Source organism: Betta splendens, chromosome 10 (genome assembly GCF_900634795.4).
Source record: "Betta splendens chromosome 10, fBetSpl5.4, whole genome shotgun sequence".
Taxonomy (NCBI): Eukaryota; Metazoa; Chordata; class Actinopteri; order Anabantiformes; family Osphronemidae; genus Betta; species Betta splendens.
In genome coordinates, this window is record NC_040890.2 from 10,544,680 (window position 1) to 10,571,764 (window position 27,085).

Consider the following 27,085-nt stretch of genomic DNA (forward strand, 5'->3'; position numbering starts at 1 on the left):
TTTACAGCCAAAGGTTTAGAGACCAAGATTTGCTCCGATGACTTTTTGCGAAGTCTCAAAAGGCCTTATTTAAAGTTTTATGCTAAGTATTTTCTTCGGCCGCCGCGGTTCTCATGTACCGTTAGCGCTACTTTGACTGACAGTCAACTTAGATTTCAACACTTTTGTGCGAGTCCATCTTGATACTTTGTGTGGTGCTTATATCCGAGCGTGTGTGTGTGTGTGTGTGTGCGTGTGCGTCTCAGCCTGTGTGGGTGTGTGAAAGTGAACCGTCCAAATTCCTCAGTGTGTTTTTTCGAGCGCTTGTCGGCTTCAAAGACGCGGATCACGCCAACAGGTACCTGACACAGGCTAACTTCACTCATCGTTGCCATAACAACAGCAAACAAACAACATGCTGCATTCTCATGACGGAACCTCATTGTCGCTCACTCCTCCTCGTCTGTCGGCCTCGAAGAACGTGGGAGGAGGCGGATCCCCGTCGCCAGCTTAATATTTAACTGCTGGACGGCACGTGGACACATTGTGAGTCCGCACTGGAGGCGACGGACAGGACGACGCAGGCAAACGGAGGCCCGTCTAAGAGTCGCAATGCCTCCAGGAGATTCTTCTGTGCGGAACCTAAGTGGCAGAACCCATGGGCTTTAACATGGCGGCTGCTGGAGCCGATGCTAATGACAAGTTATGTGTTGAGGCGAAGCTGCATGAGGTTGTCCATTATCTGTCTCCCCACTGGCCTCTTCCTCCTTCCCTCCCACTCTCCCCAGCGCCCCCGCTCCCGCCCCCTCTTGTTCTTTCTCTCCCTTTGCTTTTTAATTACCTGATGTCTCCTCTTCTGGTCCAGATGCCAATAGAGATGTGAACGGCACCGTCTGTGTACATCTGATCTCTGATCTTTCCTCTGTCTGACTGTGTGAATATAATGTGTGTGTCTCTCTGAGTGCACTCATTAAGTGTCTATCTAGACTTGTCTGTGTTTTCTGTCTGGACATGTTATGCTTTTGAAATTGTTAAACATTTAACAACATTAACATTAAGCCTATTTTGAATATTTTAAGTCCAACTCTGAACTGGTCCAGTCGCTCCCAACAGAGACAGACAAGCATCAGATCAGCACTTGAAGATTTTGTGCCTTTGGGCAAATACAGCATCACATATTGGACTGCGCTGGTTTGGGGACACGATCACGACAAGAAGAATCACAACTTTAACACAGATTAGAATGAAATGAATGTTTGAAAAAAAAGGAAATGACAAAGAGGAGACAAATGGCATGGATTTAGGAAAATGATCATAAAGTAACTGTTTAGCTGACCTGCAAAAATATTCCATCCACACACGAGACACAGTGAAGGTGACACTGATGCTCTAATGGATGTTGGCAGGCTCTTTCTGCTTTTTAGATCACAACAAGCTCCTCTGTGTGCGAGCCATGTCTGTTCCCTCTCTACGTGGCCGTGTCCCTCTGTTTCCTGTGGCCGCTCTCACTGGGATGCCCCTTCTCTCTCCCGATGCCAAGCTCAGGTTCCTCGTCTGCGGCGTGAGTGAGGACAGAGGCAGCTTGTTGCACTTCAAACCCAAGCGAGAGGCCTCTGGCACGGCTGGCGCTGCAGCAGAGGGGACCGGATACTGAAGCTACCTGCCAGTGTGTGTGTGTGTGTGTGTGTGTGTGTGTGTGTGTGTGTTGGCAGAATTTGAGAGCCTTCATTCCTCTTGTCATTGCTGGCACGAAAAAGGCAACATGAGGAGGGTTTTACATTGTGATATATGAAAGAAAGTATTTATTTCTTTGTAGCATCAAGCACCGAACTGCTAGCGACCAGAAAGGTGGTTGTTGGTCAGTTATTCAAAGGTATTTGAAACATAAGAATCCCCATTTTTATCTGCTTTATAAATAACTAGGTCTGCAAAATAACAGCTTTATAAAACCCAGAGGGACTGAAAAGCAAACAGAACTTTACAATGACATAGTGACAACTCCATAGAGTGTAGTATATAGAGTATAAGTCTTCCACCAAACTAGACGAGCTCTGGGAACATGCTGGTAGAGAGAAATATCAACACCAGACCATGTTTCAGCAAGAAAAATAAAAATCCAGAGGATAAGGAATGATAAAATCTGATCCCCGTTTCCACAGGGAGCATTTGGAAATGGAACAACCGCCCTGACGGAGGCAACAGGCTGCGTTTACAGTCAGGAGGTGAGATACAATCCTCCGAGGTCTCTAGGCCTTAAAACCACACCAATCAGACGTTTGTTTTTAAATCAAGCTGTCTGAGGTGTGGAGATATAAAGTCAAGCTACAGTGTGCCTCCTTTTTCAGCAGCCTTGATGGCCGTGAGCCATCATGTTTCCAAATGTGCTGAAATGCGGCCCGGCCTCCTGTGACAGACTCTCAGATCAGAACTGTGGAGACGTTCACTTCTACTGTTTTTGGCTTCTTCTATTGAACAGGCCACCGCCTCTGGAGTTTGCTGAAAACACACACACACTCAGTGTGATGTATAGGAAATGAAAAACAGACTGTTATGTAAACCTAATGTTTATCTTACATACATTTAAACTGCAACTGAAACTGTGTCACGAGATGTTGTATTTAAGGATTAACTGGTGCGATGAGTGAAATTTGCACTGGTCAAACAGGATAAGAGACATGAAAGACGGAGATCAGACAATAAGACACTCCAGTACTGGCAGCAAATTACACATCATATCAGTCTCATTGCTTACAGGGCTATTATAGTTTAGTTATTTATTGCAATATTGTTGTTTAATGTGAAAATGACTGTTGAAGTTTTTAGCTTCTTATTTATAATTTTTGTAAAATTGCAATTAATTACAACTTGTAATTATGATATTACAACTTGCTATTTAATAGCATATTAACGGAAGTGTTACTCATTATGCATTGTTCTGAAAAAATAAAGAGTTTTTTGCATGACTGAGTTTATTCTCTTTTTGCGTCTGTGTTTTTGCGTCTTTGCGTTTTTTATGTCACTCCTTTCAGCCCCGTCAGCTGAGCATCAGTATTGACCGATCAGCAGTCCCAGGATAACGATCGCGCACCCTGACCTGTCCGCCCTCCACTCCTGCTACTGACTGTGTTAAACGAACACCCCCACCCGCTCATGTCACAAACAGAGACAAATTACCAGCTTTTTCTGGATTTCTGTGACGCTCACATTTAACATGTAACCGGTCGTTCAGCTGTCAGCTTCAAGGTAAGGAAATCCACTCAACAGCTCAACCTTGACTGGACTGCTCTGCTCCTGCTCTCATCACCTGTGACACCGTGTTCATCAGCCAATCGGAGGGAGGGACGACATCATTACTACCTTAGTAGTGATGCAAATATTGCTTTACGAGAACAGTGTTTGGCTCAGGAAAGCTGTGAACCCTGTTGGTGAGTGACCTTGTGAGGTACAGTAGCAAAAACACTACTTTTCAGCTAAAACCGTGTCTTTCAGCGATCAAGCATGCAGGCACACACACCACACAAGCGCACTGGAGGTCAACTCATCTTTATGCCGGAAACCGTGCAGAAGGCCACCCGGTGAATGGCAGCCACAACAGCTCTGCACAGCAGGCAAGACACTAGTAAAGGTATCAGTCAGAGCGGCCGGCCGCATGAAAGGCAACAGCGCATCTATCAGCTGGAACCGTGTGCCGGCTGTGTGGACGAGATGCTTCAAGACGTGTCAAGGAAAGCTCAGCGGTAATGCTACTGATATTCCTGTAAGCCTTAAGATTGCAGAGGGAAGCTTTCAAATTAAAGCGGCCTCTTTGAAACGAGGCCATTTAGACAGTAAGAACAGAAACATAGAGATAAAGCCGGTTCTAGTTATCAGTTACACCGATGATTCTGAATGGGCTACACGGCGCTGCAGATAAAAGCACGGATAAAGGACCCCAACCTTTCAATGCAAGCATCACAGGCCGAGGGATCTGGGGAATGAATGCAGCATCAGTACACTCAGTGTTTAATCAAGCCTGGTTGCTATGGAAACATAGGGGTCAGTAGGTCAGGAATACATGTGATTGAGCAATTTCTTGATGGGAGCCATTTCTGTCACATACACACACACACACACACACACACACACGCACGCACACACGCACGCACACGCACGCACGCACACACACACACACACTAATAATTATTATCTAATAATTCCTGGGGGCGGGCCTGGGAAAAGGGACAGGGCTGGAAATCTGCCACATCACCTTAAATTTCTCACACATATTTAATTTTGTGGGTCAGGAGGCAGAGACGAGGAAGATCTCAGCGGCTGGATCTGGTAGGAGGAGACAGGGACATGGGCCATAGTGCAGAATGCTGGTGTGACATGAATAAGTGGAGCATAACGGAATAGACAGACCATGCTAGTAACACACATGAACAGCAGGCACTGAGTCTGCTTTTCTCTCAACATCACGATTGTCATGTTTTAATGGGAAGGTTGAGCATAAGTCAGTTGAGTTCATCTAACCTCATTGTTACTAAACTTAAAATACGCTGTACTTATCTGTTGAGTTAAATAATTTTAAAGTGTTTAAGTTAACACTGAAATCTTCAAATGTAAGTAAACAATAATATTGCACTTATTCCACTATAAAAATAGTAAAAATGTTCTCTCTTGCATAAAAGGTGTTCCAGTCCTAATAGGGATGATTTCTTTTTAAAGGCATGTCACCATCTTGAATGTTTTGTGAGTAGTGTAACCCAGAAAATATCAAGAATTAGTCACTTTCGGTAGTAAACAGAAGTTTGAGATGCTCGGGAGCAGCTGTCCCGGATGACAAACGTCTCATGCTGATCCATGCTCGCCAAGTATTTTCATTTTGCCCTTTAAAAAAAATTAATAAATGAATACATAAAGCTAGTTATTATAAATAAGCACAGTTTCCACCCTCCAGCTGTAGGTTCATTCTGCATGGGGAGATCTCAGACTTAGTGAAAATGTCCGTGCTACAGTACGTGACATCAAACAGGTAGAGAGAACGGCTTCAGGAGTCATTTCCAGCCTCGCTCCTCCCACTCGTGTTGCTCTCCTTTGTCCGACCCTCCTTCTGATCCCGTCTGCTTCACGGTTAAATCTAAACGCGCCGGACACTCGCGGAAACGTCTCGTCCTTTTTTCTGCCTTCGCTGCATCAGCTGTGATCATCGCCCCTGTCTGGACACTGGCACAGGGAGGATGTGAAGGAAGGCCGCGCTTATTCAGAAAACGCACAGGCGTTAGCGCAGTTTACATGCCGTTTTCAACAAGTCATTCTGCTGGCACCGTCTCAAGTGGCCAACTAACTGCAAATTTGTACACAGGTCCACACTCACTCCCTCAACATGCTGCTTCAAAGAATATATTCAGACACACACACACACACACACACACACACACACACACACACACACACACACACACACACACACTTGCAAACGCATACACGCCCTTGCTGTCAGGATAGTGATAAATTGCAGGGAAAATGAAAAGAGGGAGCAGTAATCCAACACCTCCAGTGCTGGGCAACCAGTAATTAAATCCTTTCATTAGGTCAAATATTTGATTATGAGGAACCTGAGGGGGATCTAGTAATGACCGCTTTCTCTTGAGGAGGCTGGGAGGAGAAGAAGAGGGGGAGATGAAAGGATAAGGACGTCGGGGAAGGTGGCACAGACTGCAAATGGAAGCCAGCAAGCGTGAGGGGGAACGGAGAATGGCAATCAAGTCATCTACATACTGTGTGTAGTCAGTGACTATGATGTTCACGCCTCCTCCCCACGTCTGCCTCCGTCTCCGGATAGTGACTGTGTTGTAGTAAGTGGAAAACGCTGGGCGCAGCACATTGCCGGTGTGTTGATGAAGGCGGCCCAGGCCAGGGGAGCCTCTCTCCGCGGTGGAGGACAGACAGTGTGCGTGTTCGACAGACGAGTGAACATCGCTGGCCTCCGCCTCAACCCTCTCTGGGAAGCTGCTAGCTCCAGCCCGCATCGCCTCCGCTCGGCCGTGCTGCTCCCCGTGCATTAGCGAGGGGATGGCGCGAGGTGGGATTATGCACATTAAAAGGCAGGAGTGGGGAGGATTAGCACAAAGTAGCAAAATGAAAAGACAACGTCAGTCCAGGCCGCTCGCGACCCTGTTCGGATAAACTAGTTATTTTTTTTAACATGTCAGTGTAAAACTCAGGAAGTGACAAATGGGCTGAAATCAAGAATAATGGGGAAAATGCTGCCGTGTGAAAATACTTTTCACAAAATTAACCTAAAAACTTAAGAACTGATTTAATTTATTTTGCCCCTCGAGGTACTGCAATTCAAAGTTTCATTTGCAACTGACTAATGTTCACACAATCTAGTTCCAAATGCTAATTTCTGTATTGATTAGCTTATTATCTAATTCTAATAGCCTCACAAGTATAGAATTAGTGAGGATGCTGAGGATGTGTCGCTGGGTTGCTCTGGAGATACAGTGTACAATAGTGTTGATGAAGCACATTCATTTGGCCATAAATCACACAGAGAGGGGCCAGTCCTGACTCTGTGGCCTCACGGGCCCACGGGGAGAAACCCAAACACACTGGAAACTACAGAAGTAGTTTATAAAGCAGACAAACACCTAAACTCTCTACTTATGAGCATCCACGGTAATTAAAAAAGGTCTATGCAAAAGTGGCGATTCTGCTTCGTATTTCAATGCGTTTCCCTCAGTCTCTCCCCCTTCTCCAGTGTGTGTGTGTGTGTGTGTGTGTGTGTGTGTGTGTGTGTGTGTGTGTGTGTGTGTGTGTGTGTGTGTGTGTGTGAGGCTGCTCGAATGCCAATGCCGTCATCAAAGGATACGTCAAAATAAGGACTCTGGCGAAGGCTGCAATCGGGATCTCGAACACGTACACATAAACAGGCGCACGCACACGCTTCTCCAACTATGCTTTCATATCACGCCCTGGCGACGCCCCCTGACTGCAGCATATCTCCACCGGTATCACCAAGGTTACCAGCAGTAGCCAGGGATACCGCCGGAGCCGCCTGTGAAAATGTAAAAAACTGGGTGTGGCCAAAGTCTGGCAGGTCACTTTCTCCATATTCCAGCTCTGCGCAGCCGGATGCATGTTATATATGAACAACAGCGCTCCTGCTTCAGCCTCCCACCGACGCGCTACTCGTTAAATCTGCGCAAAGCCGCTTATCTGCACCTCATACGCGATGAATGCAAGTGTGTCTCTTTCCTTCAGTTAGCGCTTTACCTTTAACAGCTATCAGCGCGCTGTCTTTGCTATGATACAGGTACGTGGTATTAATAATCCAGGTGTTGTTTTGATGCTTAGCACCTCCACTCCTTTTATTCTGCCTTTTTGCACACCTCCCGTTTCAAAGGGGTGTGTATGTGCCCGCCGTAATTATGCCGGGGTACTTGCGTTAGCCGGTCTGTTCATTAGTCGGTGTGAGAAGTTTGAATTCATTGGTTTAGAGTCAAGATTAAAAATTGGTGTTTCCATGACAAAGAAGGGCTTCGGCCAGCGCTCGCGTATCCACAGCACTCTCACATAAATTGAGAAAGAATATTCCAGGGCATGCTTCAAGCTTCACTCTCTGCCTGGAGAGAGAGAGGGAGGGAGAGTGTGTGTGTGTGTGTGTGTGTGTGTGTGTGTGTGTGTGTGTGTGTGTGTGTGTGTGTGTGTGTGTGTGTGTGTGTGTGTGTGTGTGTGTGTGTGTGTGTGTGTGTGTGTGTGTGTGCGTGTCGCAATAACAAGACTAGCAGAGACTTCAGTGTAAGTGCAATAACAGATCCGAGACGATGTGCCCCCCCCCCCATGAGAATCAGAGGTGAGATCCACCCTGAAGCTGTTTATAAACTCATCTAAAGGTGTATTTTATTTATTTAAATGTGGACACATACGGCCTTCCCCAGGTGCAGCATTTATGTATTTTAAGAAGATCGGTCAAACGGCACAGAGGTGCCAAATGAAATCTTTGTATCCGGTTTCAGAAAAAGCCACAGAGAAAGTCAAGACAAGAAACGTGACTCTGCCGTAGGACGGAAGGTCAAATATTCCAGCAGCAAGGACTTGGTGTCTGCACTCCTGTCATGCTCAGTGTGTCACCGGAGACTCTTAAAACAACTGCAGTTGTAGCGAGGAGAGGTAAATGGTGAAAGCAGCACCTGCCAAACTGCCTCCTGATTGGCCAGTTTGGAGATTCTGTCAGCTACAGTACATGAAACCAAGTACAACCATACTACGACTTGAACCCACTTAAAATGTGCTAGGCATATGCAAACAAACAGTAGGGACAGGAAGGCAGGACTAAGGACACAGCCTGAGGCTGTGTGAGTGTGTGAATGCATACGCGACTCTGTGTTGTGCTGCATAAATTTGTGGGTGCCAATTAAAACACTGAGACATCCTCACAGTTCTAGCATCCGAGCTACAGACTTTTGTTGATACAACATATCGGTTTGGAAACAGATATGGTTCATCCCGGATCTGAAAGCGTACAACATTAACGCACATAAAGTTACTGACTCAAGAGCCGATTTACACCATCTCCTCAGAACAAACTTAACGCCACAGAAAGTACAGACTGGGAATCACTGGGAAACCCCGGCGCCTTCAAAGCAACACGCATGCGGATCTGCATCTTCTCCAGCTGAGGCGCAACACTCACGCTGTCATTCTCACCTCGCGGAGCTCAACCGCAGGCTTCATCTGCAGGGGAAACACCCGCTCCTCCATTGGCCCCAATTACTGCAGGCCGGGAAGCGGGGCCAACAGCCACCGCCGCTTCTTCCTCCCCCTTTGAGCTACGAGCTCTTTAGCAAAAGCCACTCACGCTGTCACATGCTGAACGAGAGCCAAAATTACTTGAGAAAGGATTTTATACAATTTTGCTGAGAGTCGCCCCTCCACATTATTCTCTTCAAGTAATGCTATGAGTGGGATCAAACACAGATCTTAATCCCGAGAACACAGGCGCCTGTGCTTGTTAGCTCCTATAAGGAAAGCCTATAGGTGTGTGTGCACGTGGGAGGGGGGTGGTTCTTTGCACCATTCTGCTCCCTCATATTGCCATTATACATCAAAGAACATCACCAGCGAGTGGCTGTCAGAGGGCCTGCCATCCTCTCCGCCATAGCTCATAGTTACCTCACCTAACCAAATTACCCCGCCTCAGCCGCCCCCCTCTGCTGTAGACGCTGAGAGATGAGCTCCAGAAACAGCTGCCGCAGAAAAGCAGCAGTGCCGTCCGGCAGCGTGCGAGGAGAGTAAACAAAGACCCGCAATCCGAGATTCTGCTCCGATTATTTCCGCTTGAAGCTCTCCAACAGCAATTAACCAGTTCGAACCAAACCCCCAATATACAGTAATGGAACTCTAGGATACATAAACATACTAATACTGTTTATCCCCGTGCACTGAGCAATTTGTAGCCGGGTGACATTTTTGGAAATGTGGGAGAAGCAGCAAGGAGCGTTTTGTTTGAAACAAGTGGAACGACGTGAACAAAGAGCTGCCACCGCCGAGGAGGAAAACTCTTCATTAACAAACACACAAGCGAGCCGCAGAACACAATAAAACCCTCCACAGCCGCGTAGCGCTGAGGCAGCACATTTAAGTTCCACTTCCCCACTGTTTGAATCCCAAGTCACCAAACTTTACTAGATGTAACGGACAGAATAATTACACAAACTACTGTGTTTTGATGCAGGTACATCAAAATATTTCAGCGAGTGTGGGATGATCTATAGATCATCAAGTCCAGCTACTGTATACGATGGACACAAGACCCAGTGTGTGTAGCTTTACCAGCCGTACACAGTCCCACACAGTGTTAAAGCCGGTGTGTGTGATGATAAACTGGCCGTGCTGGTTGCATCACCAGGTAGAGCGGCCGGTGTGAGGCAGCAACAGCTTGTGGCTCAGCCGGGGCTATGACCTCTACACACAGTGGTGGGAGGGGGGGTGGGAGGGAGGGAGAGGGCGAAGGAGAGATAAAGATGGATGGGCAGTGAGATCAGAGCACAGAGTGGATCAGGCCCAAACACCAGGCCCGTCCACACACACGGCTCCACTGTCCTGGTGTGAGGCTGCTACTGTAGCTTGAATCAGCTCTGCTCAGTGGGCGGCGCCTCTGCGGCCGCATCCCGTGGAGTATCTACAAACCCCGTTTGTTAAACGTGCAACACCCACACGACCCTCAACAACACGCATCAGTTAGGTTGTCGCTTTCATCTGCAGGAATTCTTTGTTTCCAGCTACGATTTGTTGTGCAGAAGTGACAGCCCTAACACCACTACCAGGAAGACAGCGTGACTGATGCAGGATCCTACGAAACATTTGGAGGCAAATTTAGTGCTGATTGTGCTGACTCATATGGTGACACTATGAAACACTTTCTTCCAACACTAAAAATAGAGAATTGTAATTTGGCAACTGACTATAAGAAGAAAAAAAAATGTTTTTATATTGCTGCACATCCTGGTTCATTTCTCTATTTTAAAACATCTAATCTTCCAATCAGTTTGGACTCGGTCCAGACCTATAGAGCAACGCTCCAGAGGAAGGTCAGCGAGTCCCAGAAATGATTTCTTCCTCTTAACCAATTAAAGCAAAAGGAAACAGAGGCTTCATGCTGTCACACACACCAGCAAAGAGGACAGAGAAGAGGGTCCAGTCACATTGCATCAGTCAGCTGCAGCCACACCTGCCTGGCAAGTCTACACCCTGCTGCTGAGGCTGGAGGGTAGAGGGAGAGGGAGGATGGAGGACCTTGACCTCTCAACATAATAATTATGCTCTGTACTATCACTTGACAGTACCTGCTTTTACGCAAACTTACAGTTCCGTCACACTCATGAGAGACAGCTTTCTATCGATGTGTCAGCTGATCGCTTTAGTTTCTTGTTTTCCTGCAATTTCATAGCAAGGTCAGAGGTCATGGCTGCCACAAGCCACAGCTATCGATAAATAACATAATAATCCCTTGATAGACAGTAAACGAGGTGCGTTGCCTGTACTCAGTGCCAACACTAGCGCAAAGGAAAAAGGTTTTTAACCAATCAGGAGAGAAGGCTGCGTTTCAGGAATGAGCGACCGCTGGGGCAGCGGCTTAAGGCTCCGCTTGGTCACACGATGGAGGAAACAACTGGACGGAGCCAACGGTAAATCCAGCAGTGAACAGGTCACGGCCAACAGGACATCATCACGAAATGAATTAGCCGCATCCTCCTCTAATAATATCAACGTGTCTGTGAGCAATTAAGTTAATCTCACAAAATGAGCTGCACAAAACATGAGAATGCACAGTTACAGTGTCTTCAGTTCTCGCCGCGCATGCTGCTGAAAAACGACTACCGTGAACAGGAGAGCCTTGATTTGAAGCTTTAAACATTTCACTCTGCGCAATATAGAATGATTTAGACCGACAGGATGTGTTTATTTATGCACAATTTGCTCTTTTACGGGGAATTTATATCACAGCTCATAAACCTCCATGTCATTGTTCAGGTTCTTCGCTTGGAAATAGCAAATCTGAGAGATAACGACCGTGTGACAGTCATCGGCGCCATGTTGACTGCACCACCCAATGTTACTGAGGTCCTTGGCCTTTATTCTGGCTCAGAGGTCCCTCTATAGTGGGGTCCAGTCCCACATGGAGCCATACGCGGACGTGGTCATCCTCAGTCTCCGTTACATCTTGGCAGGAGCATTATATCATTTTAAGGCAGTAGTCACAGCTTTGTGTGTAGAAACTGGCAGACGATCAGTCACTGTGATCAAAGCGCTAGATGTGTTTCTTTGTTTCTGCTGCTTCACTCCAGCCCCCACAGAGTCAGTTATTAGAATACAATATATTATTATATAAGATATTACATATGCTGGTACACGCAGGTCTTCATGCAGTAGCAACCCCCACCCCAAACATAATCACTTTTTCTCTCGGTGTAATCTTTTTCTATTGCAGACAACAAAAACAGGCAGCCTGAGTAAGATGAGGAGGGTGTGAGTTTCTGGTACGAGGTGTGATTCTTGCCTCTTTGCTGCCTCCTGCACCGAGCGAAAGGATGCTCAGCCATAGATGCTGTGCAGCACGTAGACAGACGGACGTGAAGCGCTGACATTAAGTAACGTGCAAACACAGAATGCAAGCGAGGCAGCAAAACACGTCAACACAGAGCCAGAGCAAACGGAGCTAATTAGATCAGCCCATTGGACAAAGCGCTCACATATTTCTGATGCAGGGGGATTTGAAGTCTCATTAACTCGCATGCGGGAGGCAGGTAAGTGACCAGAGATCTCTGTTAACCAAGACGACCCCCCCCCCCCCGCTTCCTGACTGAGCAGGTGGTGACGGTTATGATGTTGCTGTTCCTGTTCAGGCTTGGGCCCATTAAGATGCCCCCAGCTCACTCCCTCGCTCGCCCCCCTCCCCCCTTTCCCCTCTTGTTCTCTCACTCTCCAGTCTGTTTGTGCGGATTATGCAGGGAAAACTTCCAGACAAGCGGAAGCTTCAGGAGCACAGAGCCACCTGTGTGGGGACCGGGAGGGGAGCGTGGTGCGGCCACATTGGGACGGGGGGGTCAGCCAGCAGTGGGCAGGCAGAAGGCGTGTTAGGGCGCTCCAACGCGGGGGGGAAGTCTCATCCTGATTTCCACAGAGGCTGCTGAAGCCCGTTAGCTGGAGAACTGCTGATGTGGCGAGCATCGATCCGCTTCCTGCACAGCCTGCGGCCTGTGGGACTGACTGACTGACTGACTGACTGACTGACTGACTGACTGACTGACTGACTGACTGACTCCCTGCTGCTGGTGTCTAGCACAAACAGATCCCTCTCCTTTGCATGTCTGGACCTCAATCTTATTTCACTGTGTTCTTCTAACCTGACCTGCATCCACTTTCATGAGCACGCAGCAATGTTTCACATCATTTTGCATGGAAACAGCGACTCACCAAACTCAACACACTAAAGCATGTGTGTCAGCCTTTCCCGGACTCATTTTCCTGCTTGGAGAATTTGCTCTCATCTAACCTTTGGGATGGAACTTGTTCAGAGTCGGACCCAGTAGCTTTTGCTTTCCTATTTTTTTTTGTTCCTATCCTGGAAACCTTATTCTACTACGTTGTCCCAGAATGGAGGAAATCCACATTCCGTGGTGACATCACAGGCTCGGAGCAGTCCTCCGTCCTCTGCGCTATCAGGTTGCGATGATCCGCTATAATGGTTACATCACAGGCGTGTTTCCCTGTAATCATCGGGGTTCCACTGCTCTATTTTCTCAGGTAGGTGAATCCTGTTATTTCAACCACTCAAACAAACCGTGCGCTCTGAGCCAGCGCTCTGTAAATGATAGAGAACGAGAGGAAAGAGAGGCAAAGGGGGCTGGTTAAGTGCACTGACTGAGCGGCAATAATCACAGCTCTGGTAAAAGCACTCCTTTGCTTTGTGCAGCGTTTCGCAGAATGGGCCTACTCTCTGTCTGACTCGCTCTCCCCCTCTCTCTCCGTCTTCCTCTCTCGCTGTCTGCTAATAGCTCTAGATTGAGTAATTGTGTGTTTGAGTGGAGCTACACTGCAGGGTGGAACCTGCAATCAGATCCCGAGAACGCGCTCCTCCTCCTCCTCCTCTCTCGCTGTCAGTCTCTCCATTCATGCCATGCCTCAGCAGCCTGGCCTCTCCGCACCCGGCCCTCCCTCCGGCCCCGCGGCTCCTGCAGTCGCCCCTCCACCCCTCCCCTCTCCCGTCTCTCCTCCTCTCACTCACGGCCGTCTGTGCACCGCCAGCGAGGGCCGGGGTCAATAACAGCTGTGTGCCGTGCTGTAATTGATGTCATCATTTCAATTTGAGCTGATTACAGCTGAGAGCTGCTTATCGTGTGACCCGGGGTGGAATAACACACAGTAGGGCCCAGTGAGCTGCCACGCATGACCGAGCTTAACTGCCGGGGCGGCTGAAGGGATGGATGGCTCGGCTCAGTCCAGAGGCTCCGCTATCGACTCCGATAGTGGAGGTAATGACTGAGCGTATTCCAGAGGCGTGGCGGGCGCGAGTGTCCATGTCGCCCGCGTTTAGTGTTGTTCTGGGGCTATTAGAGTAATTGGCCTGCCCCCTCTGTCAACACACCGTCACACAAACCCTCTGCCAGCCTGTCTGGCGTCGGTGCGTGTGCGGCTGCAGCCTTACGCAACTTTACAACCGCTCTGATCTCGGTCGCGTTAAAAATCACAACATAATTACACTGAATTGTTATTACATCCCGGAGATGTTTTTAGAGCGCTGGCGGAGACGGAGCCGTCTCCGAGCATCCGCCCTCAGAAGAAACAAATAAAGCACCTGACAATGCTTTGGCATTTTCCGCTCGCTGTCTTTTCAATGAAAGCACCAAAATAACACAGCCGCCTTGCAGCGGTCCCGCTGTGCACTTAATAACACGCGTGAACCGAGGCACATGCGTAGAAAAGACGGGATTACGGCAGGAGCAACACCAGCACGGGAAGGAAGCTAATTACCAGCCAATAAAACGCGGCGGCCCGGCTAACAGCAGGAGCAGCACATCTGGATCCGGCTCCTCGTAACCAGCGTCTCTGCACAGACAGAGGCCCGAACCCCTGACCTGCAGCACCTCTTATCTGATCAACACTCGGGAGCAGAGCTGTTGCTAAAAACAGACTCATTGTCTCCTGCTGCCTCTTTTTTTTTTTTTCCTCCTGAATCTGCAGGTGTTGGGGAGCAAAAAGCTGTCTGCCACGTTGCTTTTCTTTCCTCCTTGTCTGTCATTTCCCCGGCTCTTTTAAGACCATCATTAGGAGAGCTCTCCTGCCTGCTGCCACGGCCGCCGGCCGAGACACGGGCGACACGGAGAGCCAGGGAAAAGAGCCGGAGAGGCAATGGGAGCTGTGGCTCTCACCGGGCGGCTCCGGACGGACCTGGGCTCGGATCCGGTCCGGTCCCCGGCGGGTCCGACCGCGCCCCGCTGCTTCACCGCGTCTGTGGCCTGTCATCCAGATGTGCATCCAGCTGGAGTGTGAGAGGTGGACTCCTAGATGACAGGGCACACGCACATCTGGATCTCACCTCTGGCTTGGGTGCACAGCCACCGGCCCACGTGATGCTGTGTTCCCACAATAACCTGCAGCTTCCCTGCCCTGTGACAGCCTGCTGATTAAAGGTGACATAGCCTCACATGACACAATGGTATCTGGAAGGGGATCATCCTCCTGCCTCAGTACGACCACAGCTGGTCTCTATATCAACTGTTCTGCACAGTTTCAAGTTTACTCTTACTACAATTCACAGGGAAATTACATACTTTTTTTTCTGACAGACCATGTTTTGGTCTTTGCACTGTATCTATTGCTGGAAAGTAAAAAAAGCAGTAACCCATAACACCCCTCCATTATGTCCTCAAAATAGCAAAATAAGAAACTCTGCTGACACTCAACATTCCACACGAGATCCCAAGCAGCCGCACACAGGAATGCACCTGACCTCACACCCGCGTGTGCACAACATCGGGCCGAGACATCAAACAGCCTCCACGTCGTAGACGAGGACGAGCACCGGCGACGGCCGTAGGTTCAGATACGCGCTCGAACAAACGCGTCGCCCCATTCACGCGGAATTGAAGTCCGGGACTTTGCGCCAGGATTCTCCCTGGTCCTGGATCACTCCCTGGTCCTGGATCGCTCCCTGGTCCTGGATCACTCTCTGGTCCTGGATCACTCCCGGCCTCTTCATCACGCCGCTGACTTTTTTGCCGACGTTTCTTCGCGCCCCCAAGACTACATCTGTCAAGCTTTGGCAGCTTTACTACATTGCAGACAGACCTCCGACTAAGACGAGTTCACAAAACGTCTCTATTCGCGCAGAGTCTCCACCACAAATGAAACCAACAAGGTGTTCACAGACGCACATCTGCAAACACGTGCTCACGCGTGAAGTGAAAACATCCTAAAGAGCTTTTATTCTGTTGATCCAGACAAACACCAACGCATACGCATGCACACCCTCGGCTGTAGTTTTAATTCGATTTTGCCCTGCACTAATAAAAGCACACACACACACACACACACACACACACACACACACACACACACACACACACACACACACACACACACACACACACACCTCCTCTAAACCATCCAGAGAACTAACCAGCTGATCACAGCTTCTGTTCATAGAAATCCAATTCCCTCCAAAGGTCACTGGTCCACTCAGAGCCTTTCTTTTTTCTTGTTTCTTTGCTTATTTATTCCAGCCATTTGCTAAGTTTTGAGATCTTTTAACCCTATTTGCTCCTTTCTTGGCCTCCCTCCCAACCTTCCTCACACACTGGACACCGGCCAGTGCTCCTTGGCTGTGAATGGCAACGCAGGGCAGAAAGGGCTCTAACCAGGTGTCCGGGTCGCCGAGGAAGCGGGCCCAGCGGGGCAGAACTGGGCTCTATGGCTCTGCTAGTTCTAAAAGGACATAGTGTACAGTGAGAGACTCGCAGAGCGTGGATAGATTTCTTGGCTTGCCAAAGAGGCTGTTAGGAATTGATTAGTAATGACATGAGCGCAGCAAAACAAATTAATTGTGAACAGAACTAATGTCATTATTCAAAGGGTGTTTTCATTTTATTACCATTTAGCTGGCTGATAAACTGCAACATGTCCGTGTTTAAAAAATCATTATCCTCTTTTGTCAAGTACCCTAGTATCGAATGTGAAAAAATAAACTGTTGGGCAAATTTTGGTTACTGTCATTATTTCCACTTGCCGCACTGGGCTCAAATAGATCCCAGTAAGACACACTGGGAAAAAAACAAACTTTATTTATATCTTATTATTTATTTTATATTTCAAAAAAGCGTGCATGCCATGTGCCCTTTAAAACTTGTCTGTTTCCTGGAACCCTCTACACTTGGACAGTAACCTTTCCCAGCCATTTCCAAGAGGCCCTGGAACGACAGGCCGGAGTCAGCAGCAGCAGCAGCAGCAGCAGCAGCAGCAGCAGCAGCAGCAGCAGCAGCAGCAGCAGCAGCAGCAGCAGCAGCAGCAGCAGCAGCAGCAGCAGCGAGCTGCCACTGGCTGCTGTCAGGCTAAGTGGGAATGTCAGGTCTGTGTTGTTCTGGCTCCCTGCCTGCTCTCTCAGTCCCCAGTGTCCTCAAACCTAAACACATCCAGATGCTGTTATTCGGCTCCAGAGGTGGGCTGATCAGGCTGACTAATGAACACTTCCCCTAATGAGCGGAGCCCCTCCCCATAATCCCACCCGTCCGTCACCCTCCACCTTCCACGCATCCTCAGACACCGGCCTCCATCTCTCCGCATCCTCTCCTCTCAGCTGTTCCTGAGCGCAGTCTTCACACGGTCGGTATCACACTTCGCTGCCTCACCGACAGCCATTCACCAACTGTTGGCCATCGCTGCCGCTTCCCCTTTATTCATCGCCCGGCTCTATTAAAAGCATTTACAATTCAAGCTCTTTGAGCAAGTGTTGCGCAACCAAAATATTTAAAGGAGGCGGTTGTCATTCAGTTACTGTTGTAATCAATGCACCCTCTGTATGGAGAGGTTATATGACACTCACATCTAGTGCTATAAGGGCTTCTAATGCTCATACAGACACACTTTACCTGCAAACCATTAACAATCCCTCTCCCCCGTAACATCATTAAACATACGGGGGCAAAGTTTAGATATTACAATAAAAACTCATGAACCTACATCAACCTCCGACCTACAGAGTCAATGAGAGAAACCTAGCACAGACACACACGCACGCTCAGTGAAAGCAGCCAGAAACATAAGATGACAGGTCGTCCACTCACCAGGCCGTCACAGTTGCTGATAGCCACCGAGGCTCCCGGTGCGTCTGTGATGTCACCCACGTACAAGCAGTCATCGTGCAACGGTTCATATTGCCTGGTGCTGTCATTGTCATCACGCCACTCCATCTTGGCTCCGGGGGCCACCAGCCTGGCATTGCGACGCAGACGCAGATGGAACTCCCGGCCGAAGACCGTGACGTTGTAGTAAAGCCGGTCCCGACGGGCCGGCGGCTCCTGGTCGTCCTCGGCTCCTCTCGGTCCTTCCCACTCATCATTGCCTCCGCCTACCTCCCTCCTCCGGCGCCTACGGGACTGCCCTCCTACCACGCGGCCAGCTGAGATGGCGTGTGACAGGAAGCGGCCCTCTGCGTCCACACGGATCGGCCTCGCCAGTCCATACTCCCCCAGGACGTGCTGCAGGGAGTCTGAGGAAAGGACGGGACCGTGAGGGACAGGGTGGGAGAGTGGGTAATGAGAGAGGAGGCAGAAGCAGGTGAGCGAGGCAGGGAATTATTGTTATTTGATGCACAACATGTGTTAAAGATGGGGAAAGGAAAATATAGTTTGTGGTTGCAGCGGAATGAGAGGGAGGAGATGTGACAGGGTGTTAAGTCAGAGGGACGGGAAAGAGAGGAGAGAGAAAATGCCAGGTATGTTATGGAATTGTTTATTTATTTCACCTATATTTAACAAGGGATTAAGGAGAAGGGAAACACACACGCGCGCGCACATGCACAGCCCCACCCATGAACCCCGAGGCGACCCCTCGATGGTGCGCGTTCGGTTTGGAAACGGCAGCCTCAGCAGAGCCGCCGCGCTCCTGACACCGTCTGTGCCCTTCCACCGTCAACAGGGAAGCCGGTGCCGGATCAAAGTGATAATTGCGGCTTTCTCACGCTGTTTCCTCACTATCAGGGCGCTCGATCCGAGAAAGATGATTTCTATAACCTCGACACCGACCGCATTTAGAATAACAAATCTGATCCGACATCTCAACTGAACAGCTTGGCGTTTATAAAACGTTTTAATTAATGTGATGCATAAACACGTAACGCGATGCGCGTTTAAAATCAATTTCCCCTAAAACCATCACCGTCGTAATTATTCAATTGCAACAGCGGCAATTTATACAGCGAGTAAAAAAGTGCAATTGAACTGACGCCCGCGGTGAAGATGTTCCTCGTTCACGTGTGACAGCAACAACACAGGTGCATTAAGAAAGTGACGCTCCCCGCGCGCGCGCGCACACACGCACGCATCCAAGGCCACTTTACGGTGTCAATGTCATGACGACGAGTCAGACGTCACAGAGCCAAGCATCACCTTTTCAGCGTTATTATATCTTGCTTCTTTGTCATTTACAAAGTTGCCCGCATGGGTAAACACTTCTAACATTTCCCGAGCCTCCATGTTGGAGGAATGATTTGATAATAGTCCGATCAATAAACTGACATCCGACTCCAGTGTCCTGTGACAGATCGATAGATGCGACAGCGGCCGAATCAGATAGTGTTAGGCTACTTCCCTGCACAATCCCACAGTCAGCCGGCGCATCAGCTGCCCTCTGACAACATTATCACCCGGGTGGGAGGCAGCGAAGCGCAGCGCCGCTTGCCCTGTTCAGGGACCTCCGGAAAGTCCCTGCGAGCATCACAGCAGGACGCGCAGAAGTTGCACGCGCGTCCTGCACTGTTGTTTTCAAAGCATGGCACCAAAAAAAAAAAAAAAAAAAAACCCGAGACAGAAGCAGCGGGAGCGGGGCAGCGCTCCGCCGCTAACAGTGCGTGGAGCTCCACTTCCCAGTGAGCGCATGAAGCGCGCCGTGCGGTGATGAGGCGCGATCAGCGGATAGCGGAGAACAACATCAACAGTAACACGTTTGACCGGAGTGCTGCTGTACGTACCAACGCTACTGGCGACGTAAAGGCCGCTGGTGTGCAGCAGAAAGGCCGGTAGAATAATTAGGACAGTAATTCCAGGCGAGAGACCCATGGCAGCTCCGAACTGCGCAGGTGAGAGAGTGGGACTCCGGGCTCCAGTGTGGTGAAGTTCCCCGCCTGGCGCGACCAGCCACGCCACGACAGCAACAGCACAGCAGCCCGCAACTAGACTGCCAAGTGCACCGGGAGAGACGGAGCTCTCCTCCCCTCTCTCTATCCTGCTCTCTGCCTATCTCTCTCTCCCTCCCTCTCTCTCTCTCTCGCTCTCTCTCTCCCACTCACACACTCTCACTCAACTCTCCTCTCTTTTCTCCTCCGCCTCTCTCTCTCTCTCTCTTTCGCTCAACTCCTCTCTCACACTGTGCGTGCTCCCCCACTCTATACCTCAGTGCTCGGACAACTCCCTGACTCCACACTCACGCGCGCGCGCGCGCGCGCACACACACACGCACACACACACACACACCGGGCATCGGGCGCCCACACACACTTTCGGCGTGTGAGATGAGAGGACATTCGAGACAGCGCCGTCCGCGCGGCGGACCTACGGGCACGCTGACTGACAGGCTCGCTGACAACTCGCATCGACGGGGGATGCGGTGAAATTAACGAGCGCGGCTGATTTAGCGCACATCCAGCGTGTGGCGCGCCCCCAAAGTCCACTCTGCAACTTGGACGCGCTTCCTCGCGCTCGTGAGTAGGGTTCAAGTCTCAGCCTCGCCGCTTCGCCACACGCTGCAAGTGTGGCATAAACTTTGAATATCCCGTCAGGCGTCCCGGGTTGGCTGAGCGCTAGCGCCCCCCGTGGCTCACCGGCGGAAGCGCACTCGGTTTTGTAAGGCCCAAGGGTCCAATTTAAAGAAAGAGTCTTCCAGGCCCGAACCTGCACAGCCCTCATTTAGCACATCATTTACCGCCTGACCACTAATCTGATGTCGACAACAAAGATGGACAACAAATGGTAAATACCATACGAACAAATGCTAAAAAAAAGATATATATTCTATGATGAAAAGCTCTGGCATCGTTTATGCTCCGTGATGCCAAACTATTCTGAACACCAAATAATATCAACACCTAGAAGACTTAAAACGTTGTTCATTTTATTTTTGTAAAATGAGTATTATATTTCTGAAAAAATACTGCTTATAAGCAATTGCTAAAAAATGCCCATCACAAATTAAAAGGCTGTCTTTCTTTATCCATTGCAGTTCTGTAAAAAGAAATACAAAATTAAATTCATAATTTAATCAAAAAACACATTGAGCAAATATTAGACCTTGTATTCGATATTATGCCATTCAATTAGTCAATTGAACTTAAGAAGCCAGTTTGTGGCGTATTCAAATATAAATGTTGAATATATATATATATAAGTAGTAAGCAAATAAAAAATGTGCTGCGCTCCCTTTTCTTATCTGTTCTGCAGTTGAGGGAAATTAGAGACCTGCGCCTTTTTCAGCTACTAACTGTAGCGTGATGCAGTTGCTGTCATTATTTTAAACATGTCAAATCAGAATCAAGCTTGTCCTATCTATGCAACAGTGAAGTCTGTGACGTTGATTATTATTATTATTATTTGAATGCACAAATTTTTCTGTGATGTCTTCAGTTGTTTTGCATTTACATTAAACATTTAGCACAGGCCTGAATATGTATGTAATGTATGTTGGGATTTTTTTTTTTCAGTGCTACATGTGTCATATCATGATGGTAAAGTAGTGAAGTGAAAACCTGTGATCGGGAAAACACTGTCTGGATATGAGTGACTCTGCACTAAGAGGAGAGTGTGTTATCCTCCTGTGAAAGGTCATCTTTCACAAAGCTCTCACCCTGGCTCTTATATGCATAGATCTCCACAAGGCTGCCTAGGAACACAAACACACATGCACATCACCAAACTCCCTGGAAGAACGCCACACCCACCGTTCCCACCGTCACGTCATGAGAAAAATGTCAGACGTTCTCAAGTCTGCACCCATCATGCCTCTCTGTGACCAGAGGACGCCCCCTCCCCACCCTCCCCTCCCCAGCACATCAACACCATCTCCACCCCCGTCACCCCTCTCCCCACTACCTACCACCTCCTCCCTCCCGCAGCTCCTGGTCGCTTTGCTGTTGCCATGGAGATACCAAGCCCTGCACCTTGAAAAGTGCACTTGGAAGGAGCAGGAGAGAGACAGACAATAATATCCCTCCTCCCAGACAAACAGACACGCAAGCACTTGTGTTTGTGAAGGTTATTATATCTGTGTGTGTGTGTGTGTGTGTGTGTACATATTTGTGCGTTTGTCTGGGAGGTGGGTGTTCAGATGTCCGTGCATGTGCAAACAGATTGAGAGTGGAGGAATAGAACTACATGGTCAGACGAGGCGAGCGGGGAGGATCTGTTGTGTTCTCGACATGTTGCACTATTTCTGTGCAGTATGTGGTTAATATAGAATCTAATTATGAGTTGACATGTTCGCTAAGTGCCTTAAGTGTTTGTCCTCCACTTCTGTGAATTACACTGTGTAGTGGCATTCAAGCAGCTTCTTAGAAAACCATTTTATACTATAGACTATGACAACAATAACAGCATAGAACAGAAATACACACACACACACACTCGCTGTGCTATTCATTGATCACGATCACCTCCAGTTGCCAATAGCAAAGAAAAGTCATCTGATCTCTAGGGAGTGGTTTTCATATAGTCTGCAGAATATGTGCTATACAGTAAGTGCAGGTCCACCCATGCGCTCGTATGTGGAACCAGCATATGCCACGCTGTGTGGTGCTGGGCCGCCTGACCCGTCTCTTCAATGACTCCTGCTGTCCTAGCAAGGTCAGGCAGCAGGCCGCCATGTGTCTGCATGCATTAGCATGCCTCATGAGTGCAAGGACAGGTGTTCTCAGTGTCTCAGAGAGGTCACATGATGAGGCATCAAAGCCCCATGACAGCACATCAGGCCAAAGCCATGAACCCTGACACGCGGCAGCCTCACTCAAAGTCGGTCAGTTCACATACTGTACAGTAAGTGCACAGGATGCACAGGGAAGAGGGAGTCCAACTAGCATCTGGGTGTATAAAATACTTCATGACCCCCCGTTTATATTCATTCAGACCTGATTCAGTCACAGGTCCATTGCGGCTGCACATATGCAAAGCGGCTGATGTGGTTTCACACTGGAACATGCACTAAAACCATACCTGCTCCTTTCTCCTCAACCCCACGCTCTCGCAGTGGAGCTGGTTTCGTCAATACTTTTCACTTTTCATTGGGTGGAGCTCTGTGAGAGCCCACAGAGCTCAACCCTCAGCTCAATAGTTCCCTCACCTTTCTAGTGGCGATGCCAATACGCTGCCGTCCACTTTCAGGTGAGTGTTTATGCAGCGCCTCAGACGCGCCATTGACTGTTTATGAGCCATATGTTCTCTAGGCTCTCAGCGGGAGCCCGTGACCTCTTTCCCCTCACCGGATTGGCCCAGGTGCATCCAAGTGATCACTGGAGCAGAATACTTCCTTTGCGCCCTAATATTATCTAACTCAATTCTGCTGAGTAATGGAGTTGGCTTTTCTTGGTATTACTACAGTATTAGTATTTGAAAAAGGTTAGTAAACAACCAGCTGGTTGAAATAAGCCATCTTGTTTCTTCTATAAATTCCTCCCTTGTCCAGTTCTAAATTAATATTTGTTAATCTTCCATTCTTAAGAGGATTAGGATTCAATTTTTTATTTTTCTGGACACTAATCTTTGTCAGAACCTGGCCTGCACCAGTGACCAGGGTTACGGCGTGTGGATTTTCCCAGGCAGCCTCCCTTCAGAAAGGTCCTGGAGAACGGAGGGCGGCCGGGCCTGTAATTCCAACACAGAGGCCACTGGATTTAACCTGACCACAGGAAGCGCAGGGTCTGGCCCAGGAAGGAGTACTGCTGGTACTGTAATTACTGGTGGGAAAGTATGAGGGTTAGCCGGGGTAAGAAGCTGGTGGAGCCCATGTGTGTTGGAGGGAAGTAGGTTCTGTCACAGGATCAGGTTAGAGAGTGCACAGCGATGGCACACTGGCAGACAGAGTATCTGCCACCTCTAAGAGCGTTTTCGCGCTGACGGGTGAGAAAGCCGACAGAAATAATGAGTGAGCGACACAAACACCTCCTTTGGACTGTGTGCAGGCCACCGGGGTTCACGCGTGATCAGCTGCAGCTCTGTTCATTTGAATAGCATCCTAACCATCAAATCGCCCTAAACGGGGTCCATCCAGGTGACGGAGGCCATTTTGTTTAGCAGGCGCCTCTCACTTCCAGTCTAATCTGGATGCGTCAGGTGTCACAAGGCAGCGCCAAAGCCAGTAAGTATGTCAAAGATGCCGTCATACAAGCAATGAGGTGAAGTTTAATAAACTTAAATCAATGTGTGCACATTCCTCCATCGCTGCGCTAACGCCGGCTGTGTTTTATTACTTGCTCCATTTCCACGCGCTCCTAACATTTCAATAAAGTGGACAAAGGCACTTTTAGGCACAATGCTGCTCCCGAGGTGGGAAAATCCCCCCGGGGTCCGTCCACTTTCAGGTATGATAGCAGGGCCGCACACACACACACACACACACACACACGCACACACGCACGCACACACGCACGCACGCACGCACGCACGCACGCACGCACACGCACACGCACACGCACACGCACACGCACACACACACACACACACACACACACACACACACACACACGCACACACACACGCTGTAGGTGCATTATCAGGTCCACAAAGTGCAAGGGGGCAAGAGGGCCTGGTAATTGAATGGAAACCTTTCTTCTCCTCTCCTGCATAGCGCGGATTCAGGGTCGAGGCCGGCGCCGCCACACGTGAGCCGCTCAATTCTGAGGAGATTGAATGGTGCGACGTTGGTATTACACGGCGGCGACACAAAGGAAGGGCTTTTAATGCTGCGCTGGGTTACACACGGACTAGCAGGAGTCTAATTGGGAGTGTGGGCGATTTGCATGTCAGTCGGAAATGACCGACACACTGTAGGTTTGGCGGTTGTCCCTGCAGTTCAGTGTCTCTTTTATTCATTCAACACATCTAGAAAGTGGATTGTGAGGCCGTAGCAACAGGTCAGATTGGACTCTGCGCCGTGAGCAGGAGCAGGAAGGGCTGGTGGGCGTCTGCCGTGGTCGTTGCCCTGGGAGCTGCTTCAGCAGGGTCAGGCGTCTTTGGCCAAAGGCTAATGGAGCAAGTGTGTTAGGGTGAAGAAAGGAGGCGGCCGGCCGACAAATTAGAGCAACAGCGAGGGCATGATGATGACGAATGGAGGACCAGACGAAGAGAGAGAGAGAGAGAGAGAGAGAGAGAGACCGACTACGTGGCAGAGGCGTCTAATAGCGACAACTAAGGAGAAGTTAGAATTATCAGCACAAAGTAGAAGAAGCAGATCGTATGAGTGTAGATCAGACCACATGGACGCAGCCACATCTGTATGTTGTTGCACTGGAGCCACGTCATGGACTTGAATCATAAAAGCAAAATGATCGCTCCCTCTCTCTCGCCTCCTGCACCAGATATTTATAGTCTGTCAGTAGGCTAATAACTTCCACCGTGACCAGACAGTCCCCACATGGAATCCATCAGGACAGATCCACATCCCTATAATTATTCTCTGACAAACGCTCGCACTCATGTATAGCAGCACACGCGCGCGCCGCCGCCATGACGGACTTGCCTTACAGTTCTTTTGTGCCATTGAGCAAAGCAGCAAAAATGGGACGGTTTAAAAGCACCCTCCTTCAAAGAGTCATCGTGAGCGCAGCCGTCCAAAAGACAGCGATCAGATCGAGGTGAAAGATGCACAATGTTCCCATCCTTGTTTGTTCCGGTATTATAAATACTTACCCCAGGATTAACTGGGCTAAATGTTGAAATGTGTCGCACTATTAGAGCTGTGACAATAAAACATAATCGCTGCTCTAATCCTTATTAAGCTCGTGACGTGTTTGATACCATTTCAAAATAGCGAGGCACCAACAAACACACAACAAACAACGTTTCACAAGCGCCAAACGTGGCAGTCGTTTTAAAGAGGGTTCCAGTTGGAGTGTGGACCGGGACCAGGACCGGGACAAGGACCAGAACCGGGTCAAACTGGGGCTAAAGAGTCCGCACGCGAGGCTCAGAGCCGAGTTTAGCAACGTTTGGGTTTCTGGTGAAGAAGAGCAGCAACGCAGGCCGATGGTGTGACCATCAGAACTATGAGCGATGCCGTGGTTTCCACCCCTTTGGTAGTAAGGCATGCCTTCTTGGTGTGTGTGTGTGTGTGTGTGTGTGTGTGTGTGTGTGTGTGTGTGTGTGTGTGTGTGTGTGTGTGTGTGTGTGTGTGTGTGTGTGTGTGTGTGTGTGTGCGTGTGTGTAGCACAGAAACGTTTTATGCACCCCAACACAATTTAATTTAGTTTAATCTCAGCCCTTCCACAGGGAATGTAACATATAATTAAACTTTATGGAACTGCCCTGCGGCTCATGTGGAGAAGCAGATTGTCTCACACACACACACACACACACGCACACACACACACACACACACGCACGCACGCACACACACACACACACACACACACACACACACTCACACACACACACACACACACACACACAAAGATGCAAAATAATTTGTGTCGATGCATAATCAAATCATTATATAACTTATGATTTAAAATTCAACACCTAAAAATAAATATTGATAAATCCTGAGAACACGGCGGTGCATAATTGAAAGAACAGCATGAATAACCATGTAAACCTATAAAGCACATTCTATTATATGAAAGGGGGCTGGATTTCATTGATTTGATTCGGCATTGCATTATTTCCTCTCATATACGGGCAAACGCTGGATGCAATAACAGCAGTTATTAAGGACGATACACGGATTCTGAGAAGATCACATCCAACGGCGTTCGTTCCTGTCGAACGCTTCATCAGGTTAGCGAGGACACGTGGTCGTCCGTCGGTCCGGATGCTGCTTAATGTGGGGATTTCCTGCAAGGCCCTGTGTAATACGGGGCTCAGGGTCGGAGACGGAGGCAGCTCAGCGGATCCCACGTGTGCAGATCAGATCTTGTGTAACCTGCAGACATGACGCGTGCAGACGCACACTTCCTGACGCGCTGCCGGCACCTCGGGGAACGGCCAGAGGCATTTTGTTGATGCGTGTCTCTGCATCCACCTTATGTGGAACAAAGGCCTGCTCCTCTGGGACGCCCCGAGTCTCCCTCTCCTCTCCTGACCTAGTTTACCTGATTGATTTCGACCCAGCTGGCCACTTGAGCAGCACTGAACAAGTCTCCTAC

General features: G+C 49.0%; 1 protein-coding gene across 2 annotated transcripts in view; it reads right to left on the reverse strand.

The window, feature by feature from the left end:
- Window positions 1-20,067, reverse strand: part of LOC114864077 (A disintegrin and metalloproteinase with thrombospondin motifs 2-like) — a 74,861-nt gene extending 54,794 nt beyond the window's left edge. The window contains exons 1-2 of one of the 2 annotated variants that reach the window (XM_029164716.3): window positions 19,712-20,067; window positions 17,808-18,232 (exon numbers count right to left, since the gene is read on the reverse strand). In XM_029164716.3, the coding sequence (XP_029020549.1) occupies window positions 17,808-18,232; window positions 19,712-19,799 (513 nt within the window). In that variant the 5' untranslated portion in view covers window positions 19,800-20,067. The remainder of the gene's footprint in view (window positions 1-17,807; window positions 18,233-19,711) is intronic. The other variant, XM_029164715.3, reaches the window with a different exon arrangement.
- Between the last annotated feature and the right edge of the window lie 7,018 nt (window positions 20,068-27,085).